This window comes from Acanthochromis polyacanthus, chromosome 24 (assembly GCF_021347895.1).
Source record: "Acanthochromis polyacanthus isolate Apoly-LR-REF ecotype Palm Island chromosome 24, KAUST_Apoly_ChrSc, whole genome shotgun sequence".
In the NCBI taxonomy this organism is placed as follows: Eukaryota; Metazoa; Chordata; class Actinopteri; family Pomacentridae; genus Acanthochromis; species Acanthochromis polyacanthus.
The window spans coordinates 5605188-5628869 of record NC_067136.1 but is presented as its reverse complement, the minus strand read 5'-3'; the positions used below and the strand labels follow the sequence as shown (position 1 = coordinate 5628869).

The window sequence follows — 23682 nt, the reverse complement described above, 5'->3', positions numbered from 1 at the left end:
ACACACACACACACACACACACAGCGTTGCCATGACGATGTCACACACTTCGTCACTCTCTGACATCGTGACCAGAGTTCAGCCTGTCTCAGACTGATCAGGTTATTGATTATTGCTGAGATTTAAATGTGTTGATTTGATCACAGCTTCAACCTGAACACTGCACTCATTAACAATAGATGATCACTCCTGACCACTATTGATCACTATTGATCACTGATTCTGTCACAGCACATACTTCATACTTCATATTTTATACTTCATACTTTGAACCTGAAACTGCGCTTTCATCTGCAACTCCTCGTGTCCGTAATATGAACGCGCCCGACTCCACGCTCGCTCCCGACATATTTCGCCACGAGCTGCGATTGGCTAAGAGGAACCCACCCAGGGGGCAGGGCCCGGCGCGCATGCGCAATGCTGGAGTGGAGTAACAGCGTGTTGAAAGTTTTTTTTTATCAGTTTGTGTTTGATTAAAGAGGAGAGAATAGACAGACAGACAGGCAGGTGGGTAGGCAGACAGGCAGACAGGCACTCAGCAGCTCCGACATCCACACGGAGGCACCGGGACGACGCAACGCTCCAAGCCGGGCAAAGGAGCGCGACCGCCGGCATGAAGATCGAGTTCGCCCCGCTGAACATCCCGCTGCGGAGGAGGCTGCAGACGGCCGCCGTGCTGCAGTGGATCTTCTCCTTCCTGGCTCTGGGTAAGATCACTCTGGTTGTTGCAAACTCTTTTAGTTCAGGGGCTACATTCTGCCAAGTTTCATCTCAAATGGACCGGACCAGTAAAACCACAGAATAATAACCTCTAAATAAATAACCACAGCTACTAATGGTTCCTTTGTTTTAGTGCAAAAAGTCCATTCCGAAAATTTAAGGAAGTATCTTTTTACAAAACATTATGAACAACCTGAATTTTTTTAAAGAGAAATAAGTTCAGTTTCAATATTCATCCTCAGTTTGTCATTTCCTCATTACAACTTCCAGATCACAGAGTGTCTACAAAGAAACACAACATTTAGTCACCTGGACCTGAACCATGGAGGATTTACTGGAGGATCAACACGAGACAAAGAAAGACAAAAAACAAGATAATATATTACAAAAATGAGACAAAAATAAAAAATGAACAAATGACACAAGCGAGACAAAAAAGACACAAATGACAATAATGAGACCAAAAACAATGAATAAAGTGAAACCCAGAACGACAGAAAGCAACAATCTAGTATTTTACTTGATGATCAGAACAACTTGTCATGCTTCATAAATTATTTTGTCTTCTCTATAATTTTGACACTTTACGTAGTCGTCCCAGGGCCGCATTGGACCCTCTGGAGGGCCACTTTTGGCCCTCAGGCCTCATATTAGACACCCCTGGGTTATTGATTACTGCTGCTGAGGACTGGTTATTGATTATTCATTGACTGCTGGAGATCCAGTGAAGGAGATAAACTCAGCCTGACCTTCTGTCAATCTCTGATCATCACATGGAGGAACCAGAACCAGGGTTCCAGATCAGGTTCCAGCAGTAGAACCAGCCTGGTCGAAGCCTCTGATGTTCTGCACATCTACAGAACTCCTTCAGAGAAAAGACTGCAGATGTTTCCAGCTGCTCCTAGAACTCACCTACTGCAGGATGAACCCCTGGAGATGTTCTCCTTTGGTGTTCTCTACACAGAATCAGGATCAGGTACATTATATTGTTCTGACAGTTTACAAAAAACACAAAGTAATGATGGTAGTTACAGATTTAAGATGAACTCAGTGGTTCCACCAGTGTTCTTCTCCTTTAGTCAGGATCCAGTAGAAGAACCTTCTGTTGGTCTCCATCAGTCTGAGCGTTCTTCTTCATAAACTGTTAAACTGTCAGGTTCCTCAGGGTTCCTGATCAACAGAACTGTCCAGGTCCAGACTCTGGTTCTGGATTCAGGTCTGGACTCCTCCAGAACTTCCACCTAGTTGTCTTCAAACCATCTCTGAGGATCTGTGACTGTTTCCTTTATGATGCTGCCTCCACCATGCTTCACATCATGATGCAGCCTCCACCGTGCTTCACATCATGATGCAGCCTCCACCATGCTTCATCATGATGCTGCCTCCACCATGCTTCACATCATGATGCTGCCTCCACCGTGCTTCACATCATGATGCTGCCTCCACCGTGCTTCACATCATGATGCTGCCTCCACCGTGCTTCACATCATGATGCCGCCTCCACCGTGCTTCATAGCATGATGCCGCCTCCACCGTGCTTCACATCATGATGATGCCTCCACCGTGCTTCACATCATGATGCTGCCTCCACCGTGCTTCATCATGATGCTGCCTCCACCATGCTTCACATCATGATGCTGCCTCCACCGTGCTTCACATCATGATGCTGCCTCCACCGTGCTTCACATCATGATGCCGCCTCCACCGTGCTTCACATCATGATGCCGCCTCCACCGTGCTTCACATCATGATGCCGCCTCCACCGTGCTTCACATCATGATGCCGCCTCCACCGTGCTTCACAGCATGATGCCGCCTCCACCGTGCTTCACATCATGATGCCGCCTCCACCGTGCTTCACATCATGATGCCGCCTCCACCGTGCTTTAATCATGATGCCGCCTCCACCGTGCTTTAATCATGATGCCGCCTCCACCGTGCTTTAATCATGATGCCGCCTCCCCGTGCTTCATCATGATGCTGCCTCCACCATGCTTCACATCAGAGTCTCCACATGTGAACTCTCGTAGACATTTAATTGGAGCTTTTTCCATCAGAATCTTTCTCTTTGTCTCCATAAAGCTTTGACTGGTGAAGAACAGACAGCAGTTGTTGGATGAACAGTCTGAAGCTGGAACTCCTTCAGAGGAGTCATAGGAGTCTTGGTGGCCTCCCTCTCTCGTCTCTGTCTGATCCAAATATCAGAATGTTAGTTTGTTCTGGTGCAAGTTTGATTAAAGAGTTGGATCTTGATGTAAGTCACCTGTCTGTCTCTGTCTGTCTGTCTTTTCCTGTCTGTCTCTACCTGTCTGTCAGCTCAGTGCTGTCTTGCTGGCTTCGTCCTGCTGGCTCTCTCTGATTGGTGGTTGCTGGCTCTGCTGTACGCTGGTTGGCTGTGGCTGGACTGGGACACGCCCACCAGTGGGGGTCGGCGGTCCGGTTGGATCCGGAGCTGGATGGTGTGGGAATACTTCAGGGACTACTTCCCCCTGAGGGTGAGACCCTTCATTAATCCCACTGATCAGTTAGTCTGCTTACTGATTATTGATCCATGGTTAGTGATGATTGATTTCTGGTCACTGATTATTGATTACTGATTACTGATGATGTCTGCAGCTCATCAAAACTGTTGATCTGGATCCAAAGAAGAACTACATCTTTGGATTCCACCCACATGGTGAGAGACACACCTGTCTGCCTACATTATTAACCTGTCTGTCTGTACCTGTCTGTCTATTGACCTGCCTCTACCTGTCTGTCTGCCTCTACCTGTCTGTCTGCCTGTACCTGTCTGTGTTCCAGGTGTGCTGGTTGCCGGGGCGTTTGGTAACTTCTGTACGGAGGCTACAGGTTTCTCTCGGCTGTTTCCTGGACTCACTCCTCACCTGCTGATGCTGCCGTTCTGGTTCAGGGTTCCACTCTTCAGGGATTACATCATGTCTGGAGGTACTCGCCTGTCTGTCTGTCCACCTGTCTGTCATGTCCATGTGTTGCCATAGTAATGTGGTGACTCCTGCTCCGTGTGTTGCCATAGTAACGTGGTGATCCCTGCTCCGTGTGTTGACATAGTAATGTTGTGACCCTGCTCTAGATGTTGCCATAGTAACATGGTGGCCCATCTCTAGATGTTGCCATAGTAACGTGGTGACCCCTGCTCTAGATGTTGCCATAGTAATGTGGTGACCCCTGCTCTAGATGTTGCCATAGTAACATGGTGACCCTGCTCTCGATGTTGCCATAGTGACGTGGTGACCCATCTTTAGATGTTGCCATAGTGACGTGGTGACCCATCTCTAGATGTTGCCATAGTAACGTGGTGACCCCTGCTCTAGATGTTGCCATAGTAACGTGGTGACCCTGCTCCGTATGTTACCGTAGTAACGTGGTGACCTCTGCTCCTGGTTTCGTCAGGTCTGTGTACAGAACAAACTGGGCTGCAGGTCAGCAGGAGGAGGTAGTATCAGGCTCTTTGATTGGCTGACGGACCTCGCTGTCCCCAGACGTCCTCTGCTCGGTGTGTGGACTCTCTGATGTCCTAACCTGAGGACAGAGCTGGATCATGTGACTTCCTGTGGTCCTGATGGGATCTAGATGAAGACAGTTGTCATGTTCTGAGGGTTCCTTCAGTTCCTCTGAGTTCTCCAGTCAGTGTTCTGCTGGCTGTAGAGGAGATCCAGGTCACTACTACTACTACTACTACTGTTAGTCAGCTGTTGTGTTTTTTCATATTTCTACTCCTCATACTCAGATATTTCCTGATCTGTTTTTCCAATATTGTTCCAGATTTAGACCTGATGAGAAATTAGAGAGAAACTTTCACGTTTTTATCTCCAGTAGGTCCTCACACGTTGATCAGAGAAAAAAATCTGATGGAAGAAGATCAATAAAATGAAACACAACCTGAATAACCTGTCTGTCTGTCTGTCTCTCTACCTGTCTCTCTGTCTCTCTGTCTGTCTGTCTCTCTACCTGTCTGTCTGTCTGTGTGTTCTCCAGGTCTGGTGTCCAGCTGTAAGTCCAGTCTGTCCTACCTGGTCAGTCGTCCTGGAGGAGGAAACGTTGCCGTCATCGCAGTGGGCGGAGCTCCAGAATCTCTGGACGCCAGACCAGGAGCTTTAACACTACAGGTACCTGAGACGTCCTGATTGGATGTTAGGTAAGGACAGACAGCTGATTGGACATTAGATAAGGACAGACAGCTGATTGGACATTAGATAAAGACAGACAGCTGATTGGACATTTGATAAAGACAGACAGCTGACTGGACGTTAGGTAAGGACAGACATCTGATTGGATGTTAGGTAAGGACGGAGATCTGATTGGATGTTAGATAAAGACAGACAGCTGATTGGAAGCTCGATAAAGACAGACAGCTGATTGGACGTTAGGTAAGGACAGACACCTGGTTGGATGTTACATAAAGACAGACACCTGATTGGAAGTTAGATAAAGACAGACAGCTGACTGGACGTTAGATAAAGACAGACAGCTGATTGGACGTTAGATGAAGACAGACATCCTGATTGGACGTTAGATGAAGACAGACATCCTGATTGGACGTTAGATGAAGACAGACATCCTGATTGGACTTTAGATGAAGCCAGACAGCTGATTGGACGTTAGATGAAGACAGACACCTGGTTGGACGTTACATAAAGACAGACACCTGATTGGAAGTTAGATAAAGACAGACAGCTGACTGGACGTTAGATAAAGACAGACAGCTGACTGGACGTTAGATAAAGACAGACAGCTGACTGGACGTTAGATGAAGACAGACAGCTGATTGGACGTTAGATGAAGACAGACAGCTGATTGGACGTTAGATGAAGACAGACAGCTGATTGGACGTTAGATGAAGACAGACAGCTGATTGGACGTTAGATGAAGACAGACATCCTGATTGGACGTTAGATGAAGACAGACATCCTGATTGGACTTTAGATGAAGCCAGACAGCTGATTGGACGTTAGATGAAGACAGACACCTGGTTGGACGTTACATAAAGACAGACACCTGATTGGAAGTTAGATAAAGACAGACAGCTGACTGGACGTTAGATAAAGACAGACAGCTGACTGGACGTTAGATAAAGACAGACAGCTGACTGGACGTTAGATGAAGACAGACAGCTGATTGGACGTTAGATGAAGACAGACAGCTGATTGGACGTTAGATGAAGACAGACAGCTGATTGGACGTTAGATGAAGACAGACAGCTGATTGGACGTTAGATGAAGACAGACATCCTGATTGGACGTTAGATGAAGACAGACAGCTGACTGGACGTTAGATGAAGACAGACATCCTGATTGGACGTTAGATGAAGACAGACATCCTGATTGGACGTTAGATGAAGACAGACAGCTGATTGGACGTTAGATGAAGACAGACATCCTGATTGGACGTTAGATGAAGACAGACAGCTGACTGGACGTTAGATGAAGACAGACAGCTGACTGGACGTTAGATGAAGACAGACATCCTGATTGGACGTTAGATGAAGACAGACATCCTGATTGGACGTTAGATGAAGACAGACATCCTGATTGGACGTTAGATGAAGACAGACATCCTGATTGGACATTAGATGAAGCCAGACAGCTGATTGGACGTTAGATGAAGACAGATATCCTGATTGGACGTTAGATGAAGACAGACATCCTGATTGGACCTTCAATGAAGACAGACATCCTGATTGGACCTTAGTTGAAAACAGACAGCTGATTGGACGTTAGATAAAGACATGTTCTTGTGTGTTGTTCACTTGGTTGAATCTCATTTGTTTTCCAGGTGCGGAACAGGAAGGGCTTCATCAAACTGGCTCTCAAACACGGGTGGGTGGAGCTTGTAGAGGAGGCGGGGCACAGGTTGCAGCTGGGAGGCGGGGCTAAACGGCTGCTTACTGTGTTTGTGTTCCTGCAGAGCTCAGCTGGTTCCAGTGTTTTCTTTTGGAGAGAACGAGCTGTTTGATCAGATGGAGAACCCGACCGGATCCCCGCTGAGGAGGCTGCAGGTCAGAGGTCCCCATGGCAACCACAGTAGTAAACCAGCAACCATGGCAATGAACCAGCAACCACATTCATCACCCAGCAAGCAACCAGCAACTAGTATAACCAACCAGCAACAACATTAACCAACCAGCAACCACATTAATCAACCAGCAACCACATTAACCAACCAGCAAACACAGTAGCCAACCAGCAAACACAGTAGCCAACCAGCAAACACAGTAGCCAACCAGCAAACACAGTAGCCAACCAGCAAACACAGTAGCCAATCAGCAACTGATATCACCAACCAGCAACTAGTATAGCCAGCCAGCAACCACAGTAGCCAGCCAGCAACCACAGTAGCCAGCCAGCAACCACAGTAGCCAGCCAGCAACTGATATCACCAACCAGCAACTAATGTAACCAACCAACAAATAATGTGACCAACCAGCAACTAATATAACCAACCAGCAACTAATGTAACCAACCAGCAACTAATGTAACCAACCAGCAACTAATGTCACCAACCAGCAACTAATATAATCTACCAGAAACTAACATAACCTACCAGAAACTGATGTCACCAACCGACAATTGATATCACGAACCAACAACCACATTGTCCAACCAGCTGCTCCCTGTGTGTTGCCTGGTAACTAACAGTGATTATGGGATGTCTTCCTGTCCACAGAACCGACTGCAGTGCATCATGGGAGTTGCTCTGCCGCTGTTCCACGCCAGAGGAGTTTTCCAGTACAGCTTTGGACTGATTCCCTACAGGAAGTCCATCCACACCGTCGGTACGGCAACGCCACAGCAATGCACCGGACCAATAACCTGGTTCATTGATTATCTGATCATTAGTCTGGTTCATTGATTATCTGATCATTTGTCTGGTTTATGGATCTCCTCGTCAACAGTCAGAGGACATTAGTGTACACAGCATAGTTTAGCATCAGGTAGAAATAGCAGCTGGGAGCATAAGTTAGCAACAGGAAGCATACGTTTGTAATAGGTAGCAATATTTAGCAACAAGAAGCATAAGTTAGCATCAGTTAGCAATAATTAGCAGCAGGAGGCATAATTTAGCACCAGATAGCAATCGTTAGCAGCAGGATGCATAAATTAGCAACAGCTAACATTAGTAAGCAGCGGGAAGCATATATTAGCAACAGTAAGAAGCAGCAGAATTTATTCTCAGTTAGCATCATTTAGCTTCAGTTTGCATTATGCAGCTTCAGTTATCATTGTTTAGCTTCAGTTAGCATTATTTAGCTTCAGTTAGCATTATGAAGCTTCAGTTAGCATCATTTAGCTTCAGTTAGATTATTTAGCTTCAGTTAGCATCATTTAGCTTCAGTTAGCATTATGCAGCTTCAGTTATCATTGTTTAGCTTCAGTTAGCATTATGAAGCTTCAGTTAGCATCATTTAGCTTCAGTTAGATTATTTAGCTTCAGTTAGCATCATTTAGCTTCAGTTAGCATTATGCAGCTTCAGTTATCATTGTTTAGCTTCAGCTAGCATTATGAAGCTTCAGTTAGCATCATTTAGCTTCAGTTAGATTATTTAGCTTCAGTTAGCATCATTTAGCTTCAGTTAGCATTATGCAGCTTCAGTTATCATTGTTTAGCTTCAGTTAGCATTATGAAGCTTCAGTTAGCATCATTTAGCTTCAGTTAGATTATTTAGCTTCAGTTAGCATCATTTAGCTTCAGTTAGCATCATTTAGCTTCATCAGTTCTCTGTGTTCTATCTCTCCAGTGGGGAAGCCCATCCCGGTCACTCAGACTCCGAGTCCCAGCAGAGACGACATTGAGAGTCTCCACAAAGTTTACATGCAGAGTCTGACCGACCTGTTCGAGGAGCACAAACACACCTACGGGCTGGACGAGCATCAGCACCTCACCTTCATCTGACACCTGAGGACACCTGAGGACACCTGCAGCCTCATGGACTTCTGAAGGCTTCACTGATTTAATGAGGCATGCTAACTAGTGTTTGATGCCAAAGACAAGTTTTATCGCGTTTCTCTGTAAAAACATTACCTCAGATGATTGACAGGTGAGTTATTACAGGTGTGGTGTGACATCATAGAGGATGTTACATTGTGATTGGTTGGCGTGGACATAGGAAATGGTAACTGTTAGCTTCCTGTGAACTTCTTGTTAGCTCTCTGTTACCTCCCTGTTAGCTACCTGTCTACTACCTGTTAGCTCCCTGTTAGCTACTTTAACTTTCTGTCTGGTCTCAACAACAGAAACTGGATGAAGCTAACTGTTAGCTCCCTGCTAGCTACCTGTTAGCTCTCTAGATGAAGCTCCCTGTTTGCTCCCTGGATGAAGCTAACTATTAGCTCCCTAGATGAAGCTAACTGTTGCTAAATATTTCCTCACAATAAACTCAAACCTGGAATCAGATGGCATGTTTACTTTGAATCAACCTTTACTCACACCGAGTTTGCTTTCACAACATGTTTACCTAAATAAAACTTTATTCAAATCCTTGTTTCATTAAAAACATTTAATTTAAATCAAACTTTATTTACATTGTTTATATTCACAACATTTACTTCAAATCGACTTTTATTTACACCATGTTTACATTCACATGTTTACCTAAATAAAACTTTATACACATGATTATTACAGTAAAACATTTGATTTAAATAAAGCTTCATTGCATTTTTTATATTCACAGCATTCCTTTTAAATAAAAGGTCATTTACATGTTTATGTTTACAACATTCTTTTTAAATCAAACTTTATTTACATTGTTTATGTTTACAACATTCTTTTTAAATCAAACTTTATTTACATTGTTTATATTTACAGCATTCCCTTTAAATCAAACTTTATTTACATTGTTTGTATTTACAGCATTCCCTTTAAATCAAACTTTATTTACATTGTTTATGTTTACAACATTCTTTTTAAATCAAACTTTATTTACATTGTTTATATTTACAGCATTCCCTTTAAATCAAACTTTATTTACATTGTTTATATTTACAGCATTCCCTTTAAATCAAACTTTATTTACATTGTATTTACAGCATTCCCTTTAAATCAAACTTTATTTACATTGTTTATATTTACAGCATTCCCTTTAAATCAAACTTTATTTACATTGTTTATGTTTACAACATTCTTTTTAAATCAAACTTTATTTACATTGTTTATATTTACAGCATTCCCTTTAAATCAAACTTTATTTACATTGTTTATATTTACAGCATTCCCTTTAAATCAAACTTTATTTACATTGTTTATATTTACAGCATTCCCTTTAAATCAAACTTTATTTACATTGTTTATATTTACAGCATTCCCTTTAAATCAAACTTTATTTACATTGTTTATATTTACAGCATTCCCTTCAAATCAAACTTTATTTACATTGTTTGTATTTACAGCATTTCCTTTAAATCAAACTTTATTTACATTGTTTATATTTACAGCATTCCCTTTAAATCAAACTTTATTTACATTGTATTTACAGCATTTCCTTTAAATCAAACTTTATTTACATTGTTTGTATTTACAACATTCCCTTTAAATCAAACTTTATTTACAGTGTTTATAATTACAACATTCCCCTTCAGTCAAACTTTAATCATGTTTAAAATAACAACACTAAGTCGAGGAACAAGTCCAGCTCTGACTCTGGTCCAGCTTTGGCTCTGGTCTACAGTCGGTTCCACCAGATGCTCTGGGTCAGAACCGGACCTAAGGAGGAGGAGGACCGTGAAGGTGTTTACTGCGCGCTCATTGGCTGCTGAACGGAGACGCGCACAGAGGATGGAGAGGAAGAGGAAGAGAGAGGAGTGAGGAGGAGTAGTTCTGGAGGAGAAGCAACAGCAGAAGCAGAAGGAGAAGGAGAGCAACTCCAGCTCAGAGGATCCAACAGAATCACAACAAAGCCCGTAGGAGAACAACCGGAAGTTCACTTTCAAACTTTATTCTCGCAAAACTCTGTGCGCGCTCCCGAAACCTTTGGCTGCTCCCGGGCTGTGTCGCGCATGCGCTGTGCGCAGCCTGTTGTTCTGAATAATGGACCGATTGTGTCACCGGGCTCGGTGGTGACGTCACCGGCCGCTGATCCGAATCAGGACCAGCAGGACACGGGAACGCGCCTCGGCTCAGCGCGTGAACGTGAGTGTTTACCTCGTTGACGTCACATGTTGTGATTTACTGTTGATTTATTGTTTGTAAACAAACTTAAGTAACAAAGTGAAAGTACTTTTACTGTAGAGAACTTTTATCAGAGTTAAAGTACTTTTACTGTAGAGAACTTTTATCAGAGTTAAAGTACTTTTACTGTGGAGAACTTTTATCAGTTAAAGTACTTTTACTGTAGAGAACTTTTATCAGAGTTAAAGTACTTTTACTGTAGAGAACTTTTATCAGAGTTAAAGTACTTTCACTGTGGAAAACTTTTATCAGAGTTAAAGTACTTTTACTGTGGAGAACTTTTATCAGAGTTAAAGTACTTTTACTGTGGAGAACTTTTATCAGTTAAAGTACTTTTACTGTGGAGAACTTTTATCAGTTAAAGTACTTTTACTGTGGAGAACTTTTATCAGAGTTAAAGTACTTTTACTGTGAAGAACTTTTATCAGAGTTAAAGTACTTTTACTGTAGAGAACTTTTATCAGTGAAAGTACTTTTACTGTGGAGAACTTTTATCAGTTAAAGTACTTTTACTGTGGAATTTTCTGTTGTCTCTTTGTGGCTGTTTTATGTCTAATTTTTGGTGTTTTACGTCTTGCTTTTTCCCATTTTATGTTTAATTTTAGATTTTTGCATCTTGTTTTGGCTTTTATGTCTCATTTTTTCCTGTTTTATGTCTAATTTTTGTTGTTCTTACGTCTTGGTTTGGCTGTTCTATGTCTAATTTTAGTTTTTTGTGTTGTGGTATTTTTAAGTGGTTTTGGTTCATGTTCATGAATGGTGATGAGGTGTAGAGTGGTGATGTGGTGTAGAGTGGTGATGAGGTGTACAATGAGGTGATGAGGTGTAGAGTGGTGATGTGGTGATGAGGTGTAGAATGAGGTGTAGAGTGGTGATGAGGTGTATAGTGGTGATGAGGTGTACAATGAGGTGTAGAGTGGTGATGAGGTGTAGAATGAGGTGTAGAGTGGTGATGAGGTGTAGAGTGGTGATGAGGTGTAGAATGAGGTATAGAGTGGTGATGAGGTGTAGAGTGGTGATGAGGTGTAGGGTTAGATGACGTGTAGAATGAGGTGTAGGGTTAGATAAGGTGTAGAGGGGTGATGAGGTGTAGAGTGGTGATGAGGTGTAGAATGAGGTGTAGAGTGGTGATGAGGTGTAGAATGAGGTGTAGAATGAGGTGTAGAGTGGTGATGAGGTGTAGAGTGGTGATGAGGTGTAGAATGAGGTGTAGAGTGGTGATGAGGTGTAGAGTGGTGATGAGGTGTAGAGTGGTGATGAGGTGTAGAATGAGGTGTAGAGTGGTGATGAGGTGTATAGTGGTGATGAGGTGTAGAATGAGGTGTAGAGTGGTGATGAGGTGTAGAGTGGTGATGAGGTGTAGAATGAGGTGTAGAGTGGTGATGAGGTGTAGAGTGGTGATGAGGTGTAGAATGAGGTGTAGAGTGGTGATGAGGTGTAGAGTGGTGATGAGGTGTAGAATGAGGTGTAGAGTGGTGATGAGGTGTAGAATGAGGTGTAGAGTGGTGATGAGGTGTAGAGTGGTGATGAGGTGTAGAATGAGGTGTAGAGTGGTGATGAGGTGTAGAATGAGGTGTAGAGTGGTGATGAGGTGTAGAATGAGGTGTAGAGTGGTGATGAGGTGTAGGGTTAGATAACGTGTAGAATGAGGTGTTGGATGGTCTGACTGCAGGTCACTCTGCTGTCAGGGTATTCTGAGGTGCAGCAGACTGTTCTGACTGCCTTCTGGGTGAAATGCAGCACAGAATGCGACTGACTGCGGTCTGAACGGTTAAATTCCTGCAGAACCTGAAGTGCCACAAACACTCTGTGACTCACGTTAATCCATGTTGTGCAACAGGCAGCAAACTGAAGCAACCAGCAGCAGAAGCAGGAAGCAGCAGCAGCAGAAGAAGAAGACCATGAGACGAAGGCTGCAGGACCAGAGACACTGACGGGACACAGACAGAGAGACAGACAGATGGGATGTGTGGTGAGACAGTTTCCTGCCTTCACTGTGTTGTGTCTGGATTTAAATACACTGAGGTCACACAGCTTCCACCAATCAAATCACTTGTTCAGCCACTAATCAATCAATACGACCTGATCACAGCTTTTCTCCTTACTGTGGGATTGTTGTTGTTAAAATGTTGTGTTTGTTGTCAGATGACATCATAAAATCAGTATTTAAATGAAGCTACTGCTGATTAGAATGTTAGCAAGTTAGCATGTCGCCTGTTTCATCCTTGTTCTGCCGTCAGACAACAGACACATCTGGAACTGAGAGGAGCTGTAGTTCAGTAGTTTAATGAGCATGGAGAGCATTGGATAGGCTATCACATGCTAACAGAAGCTAAAAGATGTTAGCAGAAGTTAACAGATGTCTGACAACAGACACATCTGGAACTGAGAGCAGCTGTAGTTCAGTAATTTAATGAGCATGGAGAGCATTGGATAGGCTATCACATGCTAACACATGCTAACAAAAGCTAAAATATGCTAGCAGAAGTTAGATATTTGATAACAGAAACATCTGGAACTGAAAGCAGCTTTATTGTAGTTTAGCTGGATTAGAATGTAGTCAAATGAGCACAGAGAGCATAGGAGAAGCTGATACATGCTAACAGATGCTAACATATGGAACCAGAAGCTAACAGATGCTCACAGATACTAACAGAAGGAAACAGATGTGAACAAGTAAATAGATGCTAACAGTTGCTAACGGATAAAACCAGAAGCTAACAGATGCTCACAGATGCTAACAGATGGAAACAGATGCAAACAGATGGAAAACAAAGTAAATAGATGCTAACAGAGGCTAACAGATGTCTGACGCCAGAAATATCTGGAGCTGAAAGCAGCTTTATCGTAGCTGGATTAGAATGTAGTTTAATGAGCACAGAGAGCAGTAGAGAAGCTAACAGATGCTAACATATGGAAACAGAAGCAAACAGATGTAAACAGAAGATAAAAGATAGAAACATAAGCTAACAGATGTTAACAGAAGCTAACAGATGGAAACAGATGCAATCAGATGGAAAACAAAGTTAATAGATGCTAACAGATGCTAACGGATAGAACCAGAAGTTAACAGATGGAAACAGAAGCTAACAGATGCTAACAGAAGATGTCTGACAACAGAAACGTCTGGAGCTGAAAGCAGCTTTAATAGCTGGATTAGAATGTAGTTTAATGAGCACAGAAAGCAGGAGAGAAGCTAACAGATGCTAACAGATGTAAACAGAAGATAACAGATGGAAACAGATGCAATCAGATGTAAAACAAAGTTAATAGATGCTAACAGATGGAAACAGAGGCTAACAGATGTCTGACATCAAACTCTACTCAGTTCCAACTAGCTTAATGTTCTGGATCATCTGAAGAACCTGGTTAGGAAGTAAACAACAGAAGAAAACAACATGTTGCTTTGAATGTCAACATTTCTAATCGGGCTTTAAGGCTTCAGTGATTACACGAAATTAGTCACATGACCAGTAGCATAGTCATGTTTGTTTTTGTTTGTGTCTTTATGTGTGTATATATTTGTTTTTGTTTGTTTGACTGTCTGTTTATGCAGAACACAACTGTTTTTTGAACAAACTCCTGAGTGACACGAACACGTTCCTTATTTGTTTGTGTCTTTATGTTTGTGTGTTTCAGTGAGCCTGTAGAGCGTGTGTGTGTGTGTGTGTGTGTGTGTGTGTGTGTGTGTGTGTGTGTTTGTGTGTGTGAGGATGAGTGGTGGTAAAAAGAGGAGTGGCTTCCAGATCACCAGTGTGACCTCAGACTTACACCAAAGTCCAGCCGGCCAATCATCTCCCAGCGTGGTCCTGTCCGTCCTCCAATCAGACGCCTCCTCCTGCAGCTCTCAAGGAAGCTCCTCCCAGCCGACCACGCCCTCCCTGAAGAGGAAGTATGTCTCCCATGATGCTGCGGGGCAGGGGGCGGGGTTATCCTCCAGGTTCAGGGTGGTGAGGCTGGCAGTGGGTGGGGCCGGCGGCGGGGGGCGGGGCGAGTCATATCGCCGAGGGCGATGGACATGTATGGAGTTCCTGGAGAGACAGTCAGGGGCGGGGTTCAGGCGGGTGATGGACAGCATGAGACACGCCCACTCGCTGGAGTCTCTGGAGATGATTGGCCGAGACAGAGACACAGGTGGAGTCCACTCCCGGGACATCCCCCACCTCCTGGCTCAGCCAATGAGAGGGGTGGAAGGGGCGGGGCTTGTTTTGCGCAGCGGCCCACCTTCACCGACACACGAAGAGCCAATCAACATCCGGCTGCTGGACCGCAGGGAGCCAATGAGAGTGCAGGGCTTAGACTCCACCCCTCCACCGCCTTCTCCCCGCCCACGAAATGTCCCTCCTCCTCTACGATTGGACGTAGACGCTGCAGGACGGGTACACACACACACACACACACACACACACACACACACACACACAATATATATACACACATACATAACAAGATAATCCTAAATATATACATAAGATACATACATACATATATATATATATGTACACACGTACACACTCAAAAATGTACATTTTAAATGTTAAAATGTTCAAAGTCTCACCTGTCTGTCTCTCTGTCTCCCTACCTGTCTGTCTCCCTACCTGTCTGTCTGTCAGTCTGTCCTCCGGCTGTCCCACTCTCAGCCCAACTCCCCCCCTGCTGGACCGTACCATCCCTCTCTGACCCCTATCCAGACTCCTTCAGCCTTCAGTCTGGACCAAACCATCTTCAGCCTTCCGGGGGACGCCAGGTGATGCTTTGTTGTTTACCTGAGGTTGTTGTTTTTACAGTGTGTTGTTTGTTTGATTGTGTTGTTGTTGATGTGTTTTTAATTGGTTCCTGCTGATTGGTTCAAGCAGCTGGACAGGTCTCCTGTTGTGTGATTGGCTCAGAAGGGTGTGATGTCATGCAGGTGTGTGCAGGTGATCAGGTTGAGGCTGCTGCAGTCACAGAGAATGAATGAGGCTCTGTGTGTGAGTGGGCAGGAGGAGAATGTCCCCACAGCCCTCCCATTGGCTGACCATGAGTGGGCGGGAGCTGGAATGAGGCAGCAGCCAATCACAGAGCAGAGAGTAGGAGGGAGCTGGAATGAGGCAGCAGCCAATCACAGAGCAGAGAGTAGGAGGGAGCTGGAATGAGGCAGCAGCCAATCACAGAGCAGAGAGTAGGAGGGAGCTGGAATGAGGCAGCAGCCAATCACAGACCAGAGAGTAGGAGGGAGCTGGACATGAAAGCCTGGGGTGTCTCCGTCTTCTAGAAGATCCTCTGAGTCCAGTCTGAAGACAACATCTGGACCTTCACAGCTGCTCCTCATTGGACGAGGCTCTCTGAGCAACCAATGAATGATATGATTGCCCGATAGTGAACTGACAGGGAGATCTGATTGGCTGAAGATGTATGCTGGTTTAAAGAAGATGATGCCAGGTCAGCAGGTCTCTGACTCCGCCCCACATCCTCAGCGGCGTCCCCCATCGACCCCGCCCCTTCCTCTGAGGACACGGCTGCTTGTTGCGAAGCAACCAGAGACGACTGTGGTGTTACGGGACCGTAGGAAGGTCAGAGGTCACGTCTCAGGTGTGCGTGAGTCCTGGCCCACAACGACGACTCACAGGTGTCTGGCTCCGCCCTCCAGAACTCAGCCAATCACAGAGGTCCAACCCAGACTGACCAACCAACCACGACCTCTCAGGCTGCCAGCCCCGCCCCCTGCTGCCCCTCACCCCCATTGGTCAGTCCCTGGGCAGGACTCCAACTCCACCATGATGTCACTGCTGCTGTTCTGCCACAGGTAACCACGGCAACCAGGTGCAGGGGTGGAGCTTCTTCTACAGACATGCTCAGATTGGCCTTGAGGTCATCAGATTGATTATTGATCACTGATTGATACATGTCGTGATACCTGTCTGTCTCTGCCTGTCTGTCTCTGACCTGTCTGTCTGTCTGTCTGTCTGTGTGTCTCTGACCTGTCTGTGTGTCTCTGACCTGTCTGTCTCTCTGTCTTGCAGTAGTTCCAGTAACAGTCTGACCGCCATCGACAACAAAATTGAACAGGCCATGGTGAGTCTGATATCTGCTGTAGTTTACTACTGAGGAGCTAGATCTCCATGGTAACTGATGCTGAGGAGCTAGATCTCCATGGCAACTGATGCTGTAGAGCTACAGCTCCATGGTAACCGATGCTGAGGAGCTAGGTCTCCATGGTAACTGGTGATCTGAAAGTTACTAAAACCACTGAATGAAGCTGTTACAGCAACCTGCATGCATCCAGCTCCTTATACAGACTCCCCATAAATCTGTTTTAACGTTTGTTTACATGTGTGTAGGACCTGGTGAAGAGTCACCTGATGCTAGCTGTCAGGGAGGAGGTGGAGCTTCTGAGGGAACAAATCAGAGACCTGCAGGAGAAGAACCAGCAGCTGGAGAGAGAGAACCACATCCTGAGAGCCCTGACACACAACCTGAACACAATACAACGCTGATACACAACACAACACAACCTGAGCACAACACAACCTGAGCACAATACAACGCTGATACACAACACAACTTGAGCAAAACACAACACTGATACACAACACAACACAACCTGAGAACAACACAACACTGATACATAACACAACCTGAGAACAACACAACACTGATACACAACACAACACAACTTGAGCACAACACAACACCGATAGACAACACAACCTGAGGACAACACAACCTGAGCACAACACACTGCAACACAACATGACCACTATACAACGCTGACACACAACACAACTCAACCTACACAACACTGATACAACCTGCACACATCCTACACACCTGATCACCAGGTGCTGTTCCTCTATGGATGTCATCATGGTAACAAGTGCGACTGTTGAGGAGCCTGGTTACCGTGACAACAGGACTGTTGGTATCAGTTTCAGGTGTTCTGAGTGACGATGATGAAGGTTAGAGTGTAATAAATTAATAAAGTCTAACTGCACAACAAGCTGCACTTCCTACTGTTTGTTTGTTTACGACTGGCTGGTGTTTGTTTGTTTATGACTGGCTGATGTTTGTTTATGTTTGTTTGTTTACAACTGGCTGGTGTTTGTTTATGTTTGTTTACAATTGGCTGGTGTTTGTTTATGACTGGCTGGTGTTTCTTTGTTTATGACTGGCTGGTGTTTGTTTATGCTTGTTTGTTTATGACTGTCTGGTGATTGTTTGTTTACAACTAGCTAGTGTTTGTTTATTTACAACTAGCTGGTGTTTGTTTACGACTAGCTGGTGTTTGTTTACATTTATTTAAAACTGTCTGGTATTTGTTTACATTTGCGTGTTTACGACTGGGTGGTGTTTGTTTACATTTGTTTGTCTACGACTGTCTGGTGTTTGTTTACATTTGTTTACGACTGGCTGGTGTTTGTTTAATTTGTTTGTTTACGACTTGCTGGTGATTGTTTATGTTTGTTACGACTAGCTGGTGTTTGTTTACATTTGTTTAAAACTGTCTGGTATTTGTTTACATTTGCTTTTTTACGACTGACTGGTGTTTGTTTACATTTGTTTGTTTACAACTGGCTGGTGTTTGTTTACATTTGTTTGTTTACGACTGGCTGGTGTTTGTTTCCATTTTTTGTTTACAACTGGCTGGTGTTTGTTCATGTTTGTTTGTTTACGACTGGCTGGTGTTTGTTTATGACTGGCTGGTGTTTGTTTCCATTTTTTGTTTACAACTGGCTGGTGTTTGTTCATGTTTGTTTGTTTACGACTGGCTGGTGTTTGTTCATGTTGTTTGTTTACAACTGGCTGGTGTTTGTTTATGCTTGTTTATGACTGGCTGGTATTTGTTTATGCTTGTTTATGACTGGCTGGTGTTTGTTTACATTTGTTTGTTTATGTTTGTTTGTTTACGATTGTCTGGTGTTTATGTTTGTTTACGACTGGTTGGTGTTCGTTTACATTTATTTGTTTACAACTGGCTGGTGTTTGTTTGTTTGTTTGTTTATGACTGGCTGGTGTTTGTTTATGTTTATTTACGACTGGCTGGTGTTTGTTTACGTTTGTTTGTTTATGACTGGCTGGTGTTTGTTTACATTTGTATGTTTACAACTGGCTGGTGTTTGTTAATGTTTGTTTATGACTGGCTGGGGGGTATTCCATGAAGCTGGCTTAGGTCTAAGCCTGGCTTATTTCGGTCAGCTTCGCTAACTTTAGTGAGAGTTTAGTTCCACCAACAAGGCTTAGGGCTAGCCTGGCTTGGTAACCATGGTAACTCAGCCAGAGCGACAAGCCTGGTCCGGGACAGGCTAACAGTCAAGCTTACTTTAACTCCATGTCAGAGAAGGTTCTGACGAGCTTCAGAAAGACGCCTGTGAACCGCATGTTACACATTAAATTCATCTTGATCTGTAATCAGTGATGTTCTTGTTCGGTGACATACATTGAGACCTTTTTTAAATAACGCCGGAATAACCGTGAATCAAACTCTATCATATTACACTACACATTTTGTCACAGTGTGTAACTGTGGATCAGTGGTTCGAGCGTAGTTAAGTAGATTAAATGTGGTTTTACTTTTCATTGCGCCGTGGGTTGGAATCCACCAGCGGTAAATACTTGGAAATATCTGATTTTCTTTCTTCTTTCACCCTCAAAGTTCAGTCAACACGTAACAGGAATAGGCACAGATTGTGTTAAAATAAACAGGACACAGTTTTCCATAAAGAATACCTTCCTTTTACCAGCGGTCCAATCTGATCATGATGAGAATCCAAAGGTGAGGCCAAATGATGAGAGAACTATTTAGTGTACAGCTCATTTGTGTCTTCTCCCTTATTTAAATGTAGGGCACAGTAGCACTATCATCTCTGATAAAAATGACATCTCCTCTGTAGGCCTACATGTTTTTTTCTGCTTTTCATTCAAAGTTTGAGTGTTTGATGAAACATCTCCACATGAAGTTGCCCCTTTTTTCCAAAGTATTCCTCCTTTGGTTTTAGGTGTTACCTGCTGCTTTATTCATCTATGGTGGATATATATTTGTCACATCAAGAACATGAATTAGGCCTACCAGAGTAAAAAGTGAAAACCACCATCACATTACACAAAACCAGGCTGTAGCCTCTTTCTCTCATATATATGTTTATACACACATAAAAAATGTCTTCAGTGGGTTTTGAAAGCTTTATTTCATCAGATTGATCTCCTCTGGGCCACAGTAGTGTGACAAACTTCAGGGTGAGGAAAAAAAAGTCATCAACCACTGCAGCTGTGGGTTATCCCTAATCAGTGTCAAAAACTTGCCCTCTGAAAATTAAATTTTCAGACGTGTGTGTGTGTACGCTCAGACTAAGTGCTTCATTAAAAAGAAAATAAACACGCATTTAAACGGTCGGCAATGCTTTGCCAGGCAGCGTCTGGAGCTTTATTTATCAACCGTGTTGCCTTTTCTTGTGATAATCTCCCTGTAGTCCTCGTACAACTCCGTGAGAAGTTTCTGCTCCGCTGAAGAGAAAGTCTCCGCTCTGTTTTTAGACATAATATCATCATTTCGACGATCGACACGTCGGGGCTTTTTATCTCCCCCGGACGCGCGCTCAGCCGCAGCTTGGATCAGCCTGGCTTGAATAAGCGTCTCTGAAAAACAGCTGAGCCTCGTTTGTGGAACTACTTGCAGCTGAGATTAAAGTTGCCGCTTATTTAAGCCACGCTTACCGGCGTAAGCCCAGCCTGTTTTAGCCAGCTTCGTGGAATACCCCCCAGGTGTTTGTTCATGTTTGTTTGTTTACGACTGGCTGGTGTTTGTTTACATTTGTTTATAACTGGCTGGTGTTTGTTTACGTTTGTTTATGACTGGCTGGTGTTTGTTTATGTTTGTTTACGACTGGCTGGTGTTTGTTTGTTTGTTTGTTTATGACTGGCCGGTGTTTGTTTACATTTGTTTATGACTGGCTGGTGTTTGTTTATGTTTGTTTACGACTGGCTGGTGTTTGTTTGTTTGTTTGTTTATGACTGGCGGGTGTTTGTTTATGTTTGTTTATAACTGGCTGGTGTTTGTTTACGACTGGCTGGTGTTTGTTTATGTTTGTTTATAACTGGCTGGTGTTTGTTTACGACTGGCTGGTGTTTGTTTGTTTGTTTGTTTATGACTGGCTGGTGTTTGTTTATGTTTGTTTATAACTGGCTGGTGTTTGTTTACGACTGGCTGGTGTTTGTTTATGTTTGTTTACGACTGGCTGGTGTTTGTTTGTTTGTTTATGACTGGCTGGTGTTTGCTTACATTTGTTTGTTTATGACTGGCTGGTGTTTGTTTACGTTTGTTTGTTTGTAACTTTAGCCGCGTGTCCACTAATGCATTTTTCCCGCACGGCAACGTACCGCACCTGAACATCTCACGGCCGGCGGGCGGTCACTAGTGGACCACAGCGTGGTCACATGACCGAGCTTTCAGCTGACAGTCCAGCAGATCAGTCTGATAATCACAGCGGCTGGACCACAAACTTTCCCTTTTATTTCTAAAACACTGATGGTTACCATGCGTGCTCAGATCCAGCTGTTAGAGGCTTCTCCTCCACAGTGAACTGTGTTCAACACCTTCTTTAGGCTGCTTTCCTCCCCTGATTGGACAAACGCATCGACTCGGGGGCTGGTCTGCTCCTGGATTTCAAACCGGACCAACATGGCGGCTCGGCTGCAAACTTTGTCGATTATTACAAAACACTTCAGGGAAAAGTGTTTCTGAAATCATTTGAGGAGAGAAATAAGCTGCAGCAGCTGAATGTGTCCTGGTTTTATTTCACTGATGGTTAGTTTAGATGTTTGAGGACAGTTTCAGGATGTGTGGAATCTCTGCTCTACTTTATGTAAATGAGCTGCAGGTAAACACACCGGATCACAGCTGGAAACACCCCACATGTGGCATTCTGGTCCGGTTGTGGTGCCTTTCCATCTGTGATCCGGTGTGTTTACCTGCAGCTCATTTGCATAAAGTAGACTGGACTCTACTTTATGTAAATTAGATGCAGCATGCAGAGATTCCGCGCATCCTGAAACTGTCCTCAAACATCTAAGCATCAATGAAATAAAACCAGGACAGATTCAGCTGCTGTAGATTATTTCTCACCTCAAATGATTTCAGAAATACTTTTCACTGAAGTGTTTTCTAAATAAAAGGGAAATCAGACTCATCTGCTGGACTGTCAGCTGAAAGCTCGGTCAGTGACCATGCTGTGGTCCACTAGTGACCGCCCACCAGCCGTGAGATGTTCAGATGCGGTGGGTTGCCGTGCGGGAAAATCACATTAGTGGACACGCACCTTCAGACTGTTTGTTTGTTTGTTTGTTTGTTTGTTTACACCTCTGATGTAATAATATCCACTGAAGAAACAAACGGACCTTGGAGAAAAGTTCTGAGCAAAAGTCAAAGCAGCTTCTTCAAATTTTCACTGACACATGACCGGAGGTAAATAAATAACAACAAACTGAACAAAAACATGTAAACAATGCCAACAGTGATGCTGAGGTCATAGTGACGTCACACATGAAGATCAAATGTAGAAGAGATGTTCCAGAGATGTTTCAGAGGTAATTCAAAAATGTTTCTACATTCTGAGAAGTCAGAGTTGACCTTCAGTTTTATTTTTAACGTCTCTGATCTATCTGGTGTTTGTCTGGAATCACAGCAGCTTTGAAAAAACAACAAATAGAGCAAGGAGATGGATTAATCTGTGGTGGCACAAGCTCCGCCCCCTGTACACACACACACACACACACACACACACACACACACACACACACACACACACACACACTCACAGAAATACAAAGAGAATCTGGAAAACAACAACAGGATTAAGATTATCAGAGTGTGTGTGTGTGTGTATTTAGTGATCAGGTTGTGGCTATACTTGTGGGGACCAAATGTCCCCACAAGTATAGCCACATGTTGTTGTTACTGAAAAAGTAAAAGTGCAAAAACGTTTCTTTGGGGTTAGGGATTGTTTAGTCTGGGTTAAGGTTTGGTTAAGGTTAAGGTTAGGGTTAGGGGTTAGATATGAATGGGAGTCAATGGTATGTCCCCACAAAGACAGGAATACACAGTATGTGTGTGTGTGTGTGTGTGTGTGTGTGTGTGTGTGTGTGTGTGTGTGTGTGTGTGTGTGTGTGTGTGTGTGTGTGTGTATAGGTGTACTTGCTACATGGTGAGTACCATTTTCTGCATTTAACTATCAAAGTGAGGACATTTTTACAAAGTGAGGACATTCTGGCCGGTCCTCACTTTGAAACAGCCATGTTTGAGGGTGAAGACTTGTTTATAGAGAACAGGTATGAATTGAGGTTTGGTTAGGGTTAGGGTAAGGATTAAGTTTAGGCAATCAGTTGTGATGGTTAAGGTTAGGGTAAGGCTCTAGGAAATGCATTACGTCTATGGATGTCCTCACTAAGATAGAAGTAGAAGAGTGTGTGTGTCTGTGTCTGTGTGTCTTTGTGTGTGTGTGTGTGTGTGTGTGTGTGTGTGTGTGTGTGTGTGTGTGTGTGTGTGTGTGTGTGTGTGTGTGTGTTCTTGTACTTGCTACATGGTGAGTACCATTTTCTGCATTTAACTATCAAAGTGAGGACATTTTTACAAAGTGAGGACATTTTGGCCGGTCCTCACTTTGAAACAGCCATGTTTGAGGGTGAAGACTTGTTTATAGAGAACAGGTATGAATTGAGGTTTGGTTAGGGTTAGGGTAAGGATTAAGTTTAGGCAATCAGTTGTGATGGTTAAGGTTAGGGTAAGGCTCTAGGAAATGCATTACGC

General features: G+C 43.7%; 2 protein-coding genes across 47 annotated transcripts; both read left to right on the top strand.

The window, feature by feature from the left end:
• Window positions 1–476: 476 nt before the first annotated feature.
• On the top strand, window positions 477–9131 carry LOC127532594 (2-acylglycerol O-acyltransferase 2-A-like). 2 transcript variants are annotated; one of them, XM_051944504.1, is made up of 9 exons: window positions 477–707; window positions 3036–3214; window positions 3336–3396; window positions 3522–3665; window positions 4716–4846; window positions 6513–6556; window positions 6645–6829; window positions 7404–7512; window positions 8476–9131. In XM_051944504.1, exons 1-9 carry the CDS (start codon window positions 614–616, stop codon window positions 8528–8530), a joined length of 1002 nt encoding a protein of 333 aa, XP_051800464.1. In that variant the 5' UTR covers window positions 477–613; the 3' UTR covers window positions 8531–9131. The 2 variants fall into 2 exon arrangements, with proteins under 2 accessions (XP_051800464.1, XP_051800463.1); XM_051944503.1 differs by having other exon boundaries at window positions 482–707; window positions 6645–6735.
• A 2271-nt stretch (window positions 9132–11402) lies between these two features.
• On the top strand, window positions 11403–17883 carry zgc:153012 (TSC22 domain family protein 4). 45 transcript variants are annotated; one of them, XM_051944507.1, is made up of 7 exons: window positions 11403–11745; window positions 11802–11891; window positions 11992–12876; window positions 14544–15283; window positions 15518–15651; window positions 16907–16958; window positions 17225–17883. In XM_051944507.1, the coding sequence occupies exons 4-7, from the start codon at window positions 14618–14620 to the stop codon at window positions 17378–17380; spliced, it is 1008 nt and encodes a 335-aa protein (XP_051800467.1). In that variant the 5' UTR covers window positions 11403–11745; window positions 11802–11891; window positions 11992–12876; window positions 14544–14617; the 3' UTR covers window positions 17381–17883. The 45 variants fall into 45 exon arrangements, with proteins under 45 accessions (XP_051800467.1, XP_051800504.1, XP_051800473.1 ...); XM_051944544.1 differs by having other exon boundaries at window positions 11403–11891; window positions 12082–12147; window positions 12388–12876; XM_051944513.1 differs by having other exon boundaries at window positions 11403–11891; window positions 12082–12147; window positions 12214–12876.
• Window positions 17884–23682: the final 5799 nt, after the last annotated feature.

Coding starts and splice junctions, on each gene's coding strand:
- zgc:153012 (XM_051944507.1), top strand. CDS start 14,618: ATGAGTGGTGGTAAAAAGAGGAGTGGCTTCCAGATCACCAGTGTGACC. Junction 15,284..15,517: donor ACGTAGACGCTGCAGGACGG/GTACACACACAC, acceptor TCTGTCTGTCAG/TCTGTCCTCCGGCTGTCCCA. Junction 16,959..17,224: donor ACAAAATTGAACAGGCCATG/GTGAGTCTGATA, acceptor ACATGTGTGTAG/GACCTGGTGAAGAGTCACCT.
- LOC127532594 (XM_051944503.1), top strand. CDS start 614: ATGAAGATCGAGTTCGCCCCGCTGAACATCCCGCTGCGGAGGAGGCTG. Junction 3,397..3,521: donor CTTTGGATTCCACCCACATG/GTGAGAGACACA, acceptor TCTGTGTTCCAG/GTGTGCTGGTTGCCGGGGCG. Junction 7,513..8,475: donor GAAGTCCATCCACACCGTCG/GTACGGCAACGC, acceptor CTATCTCTCCAG/TGGGGAAGCCCATCCCGGTC.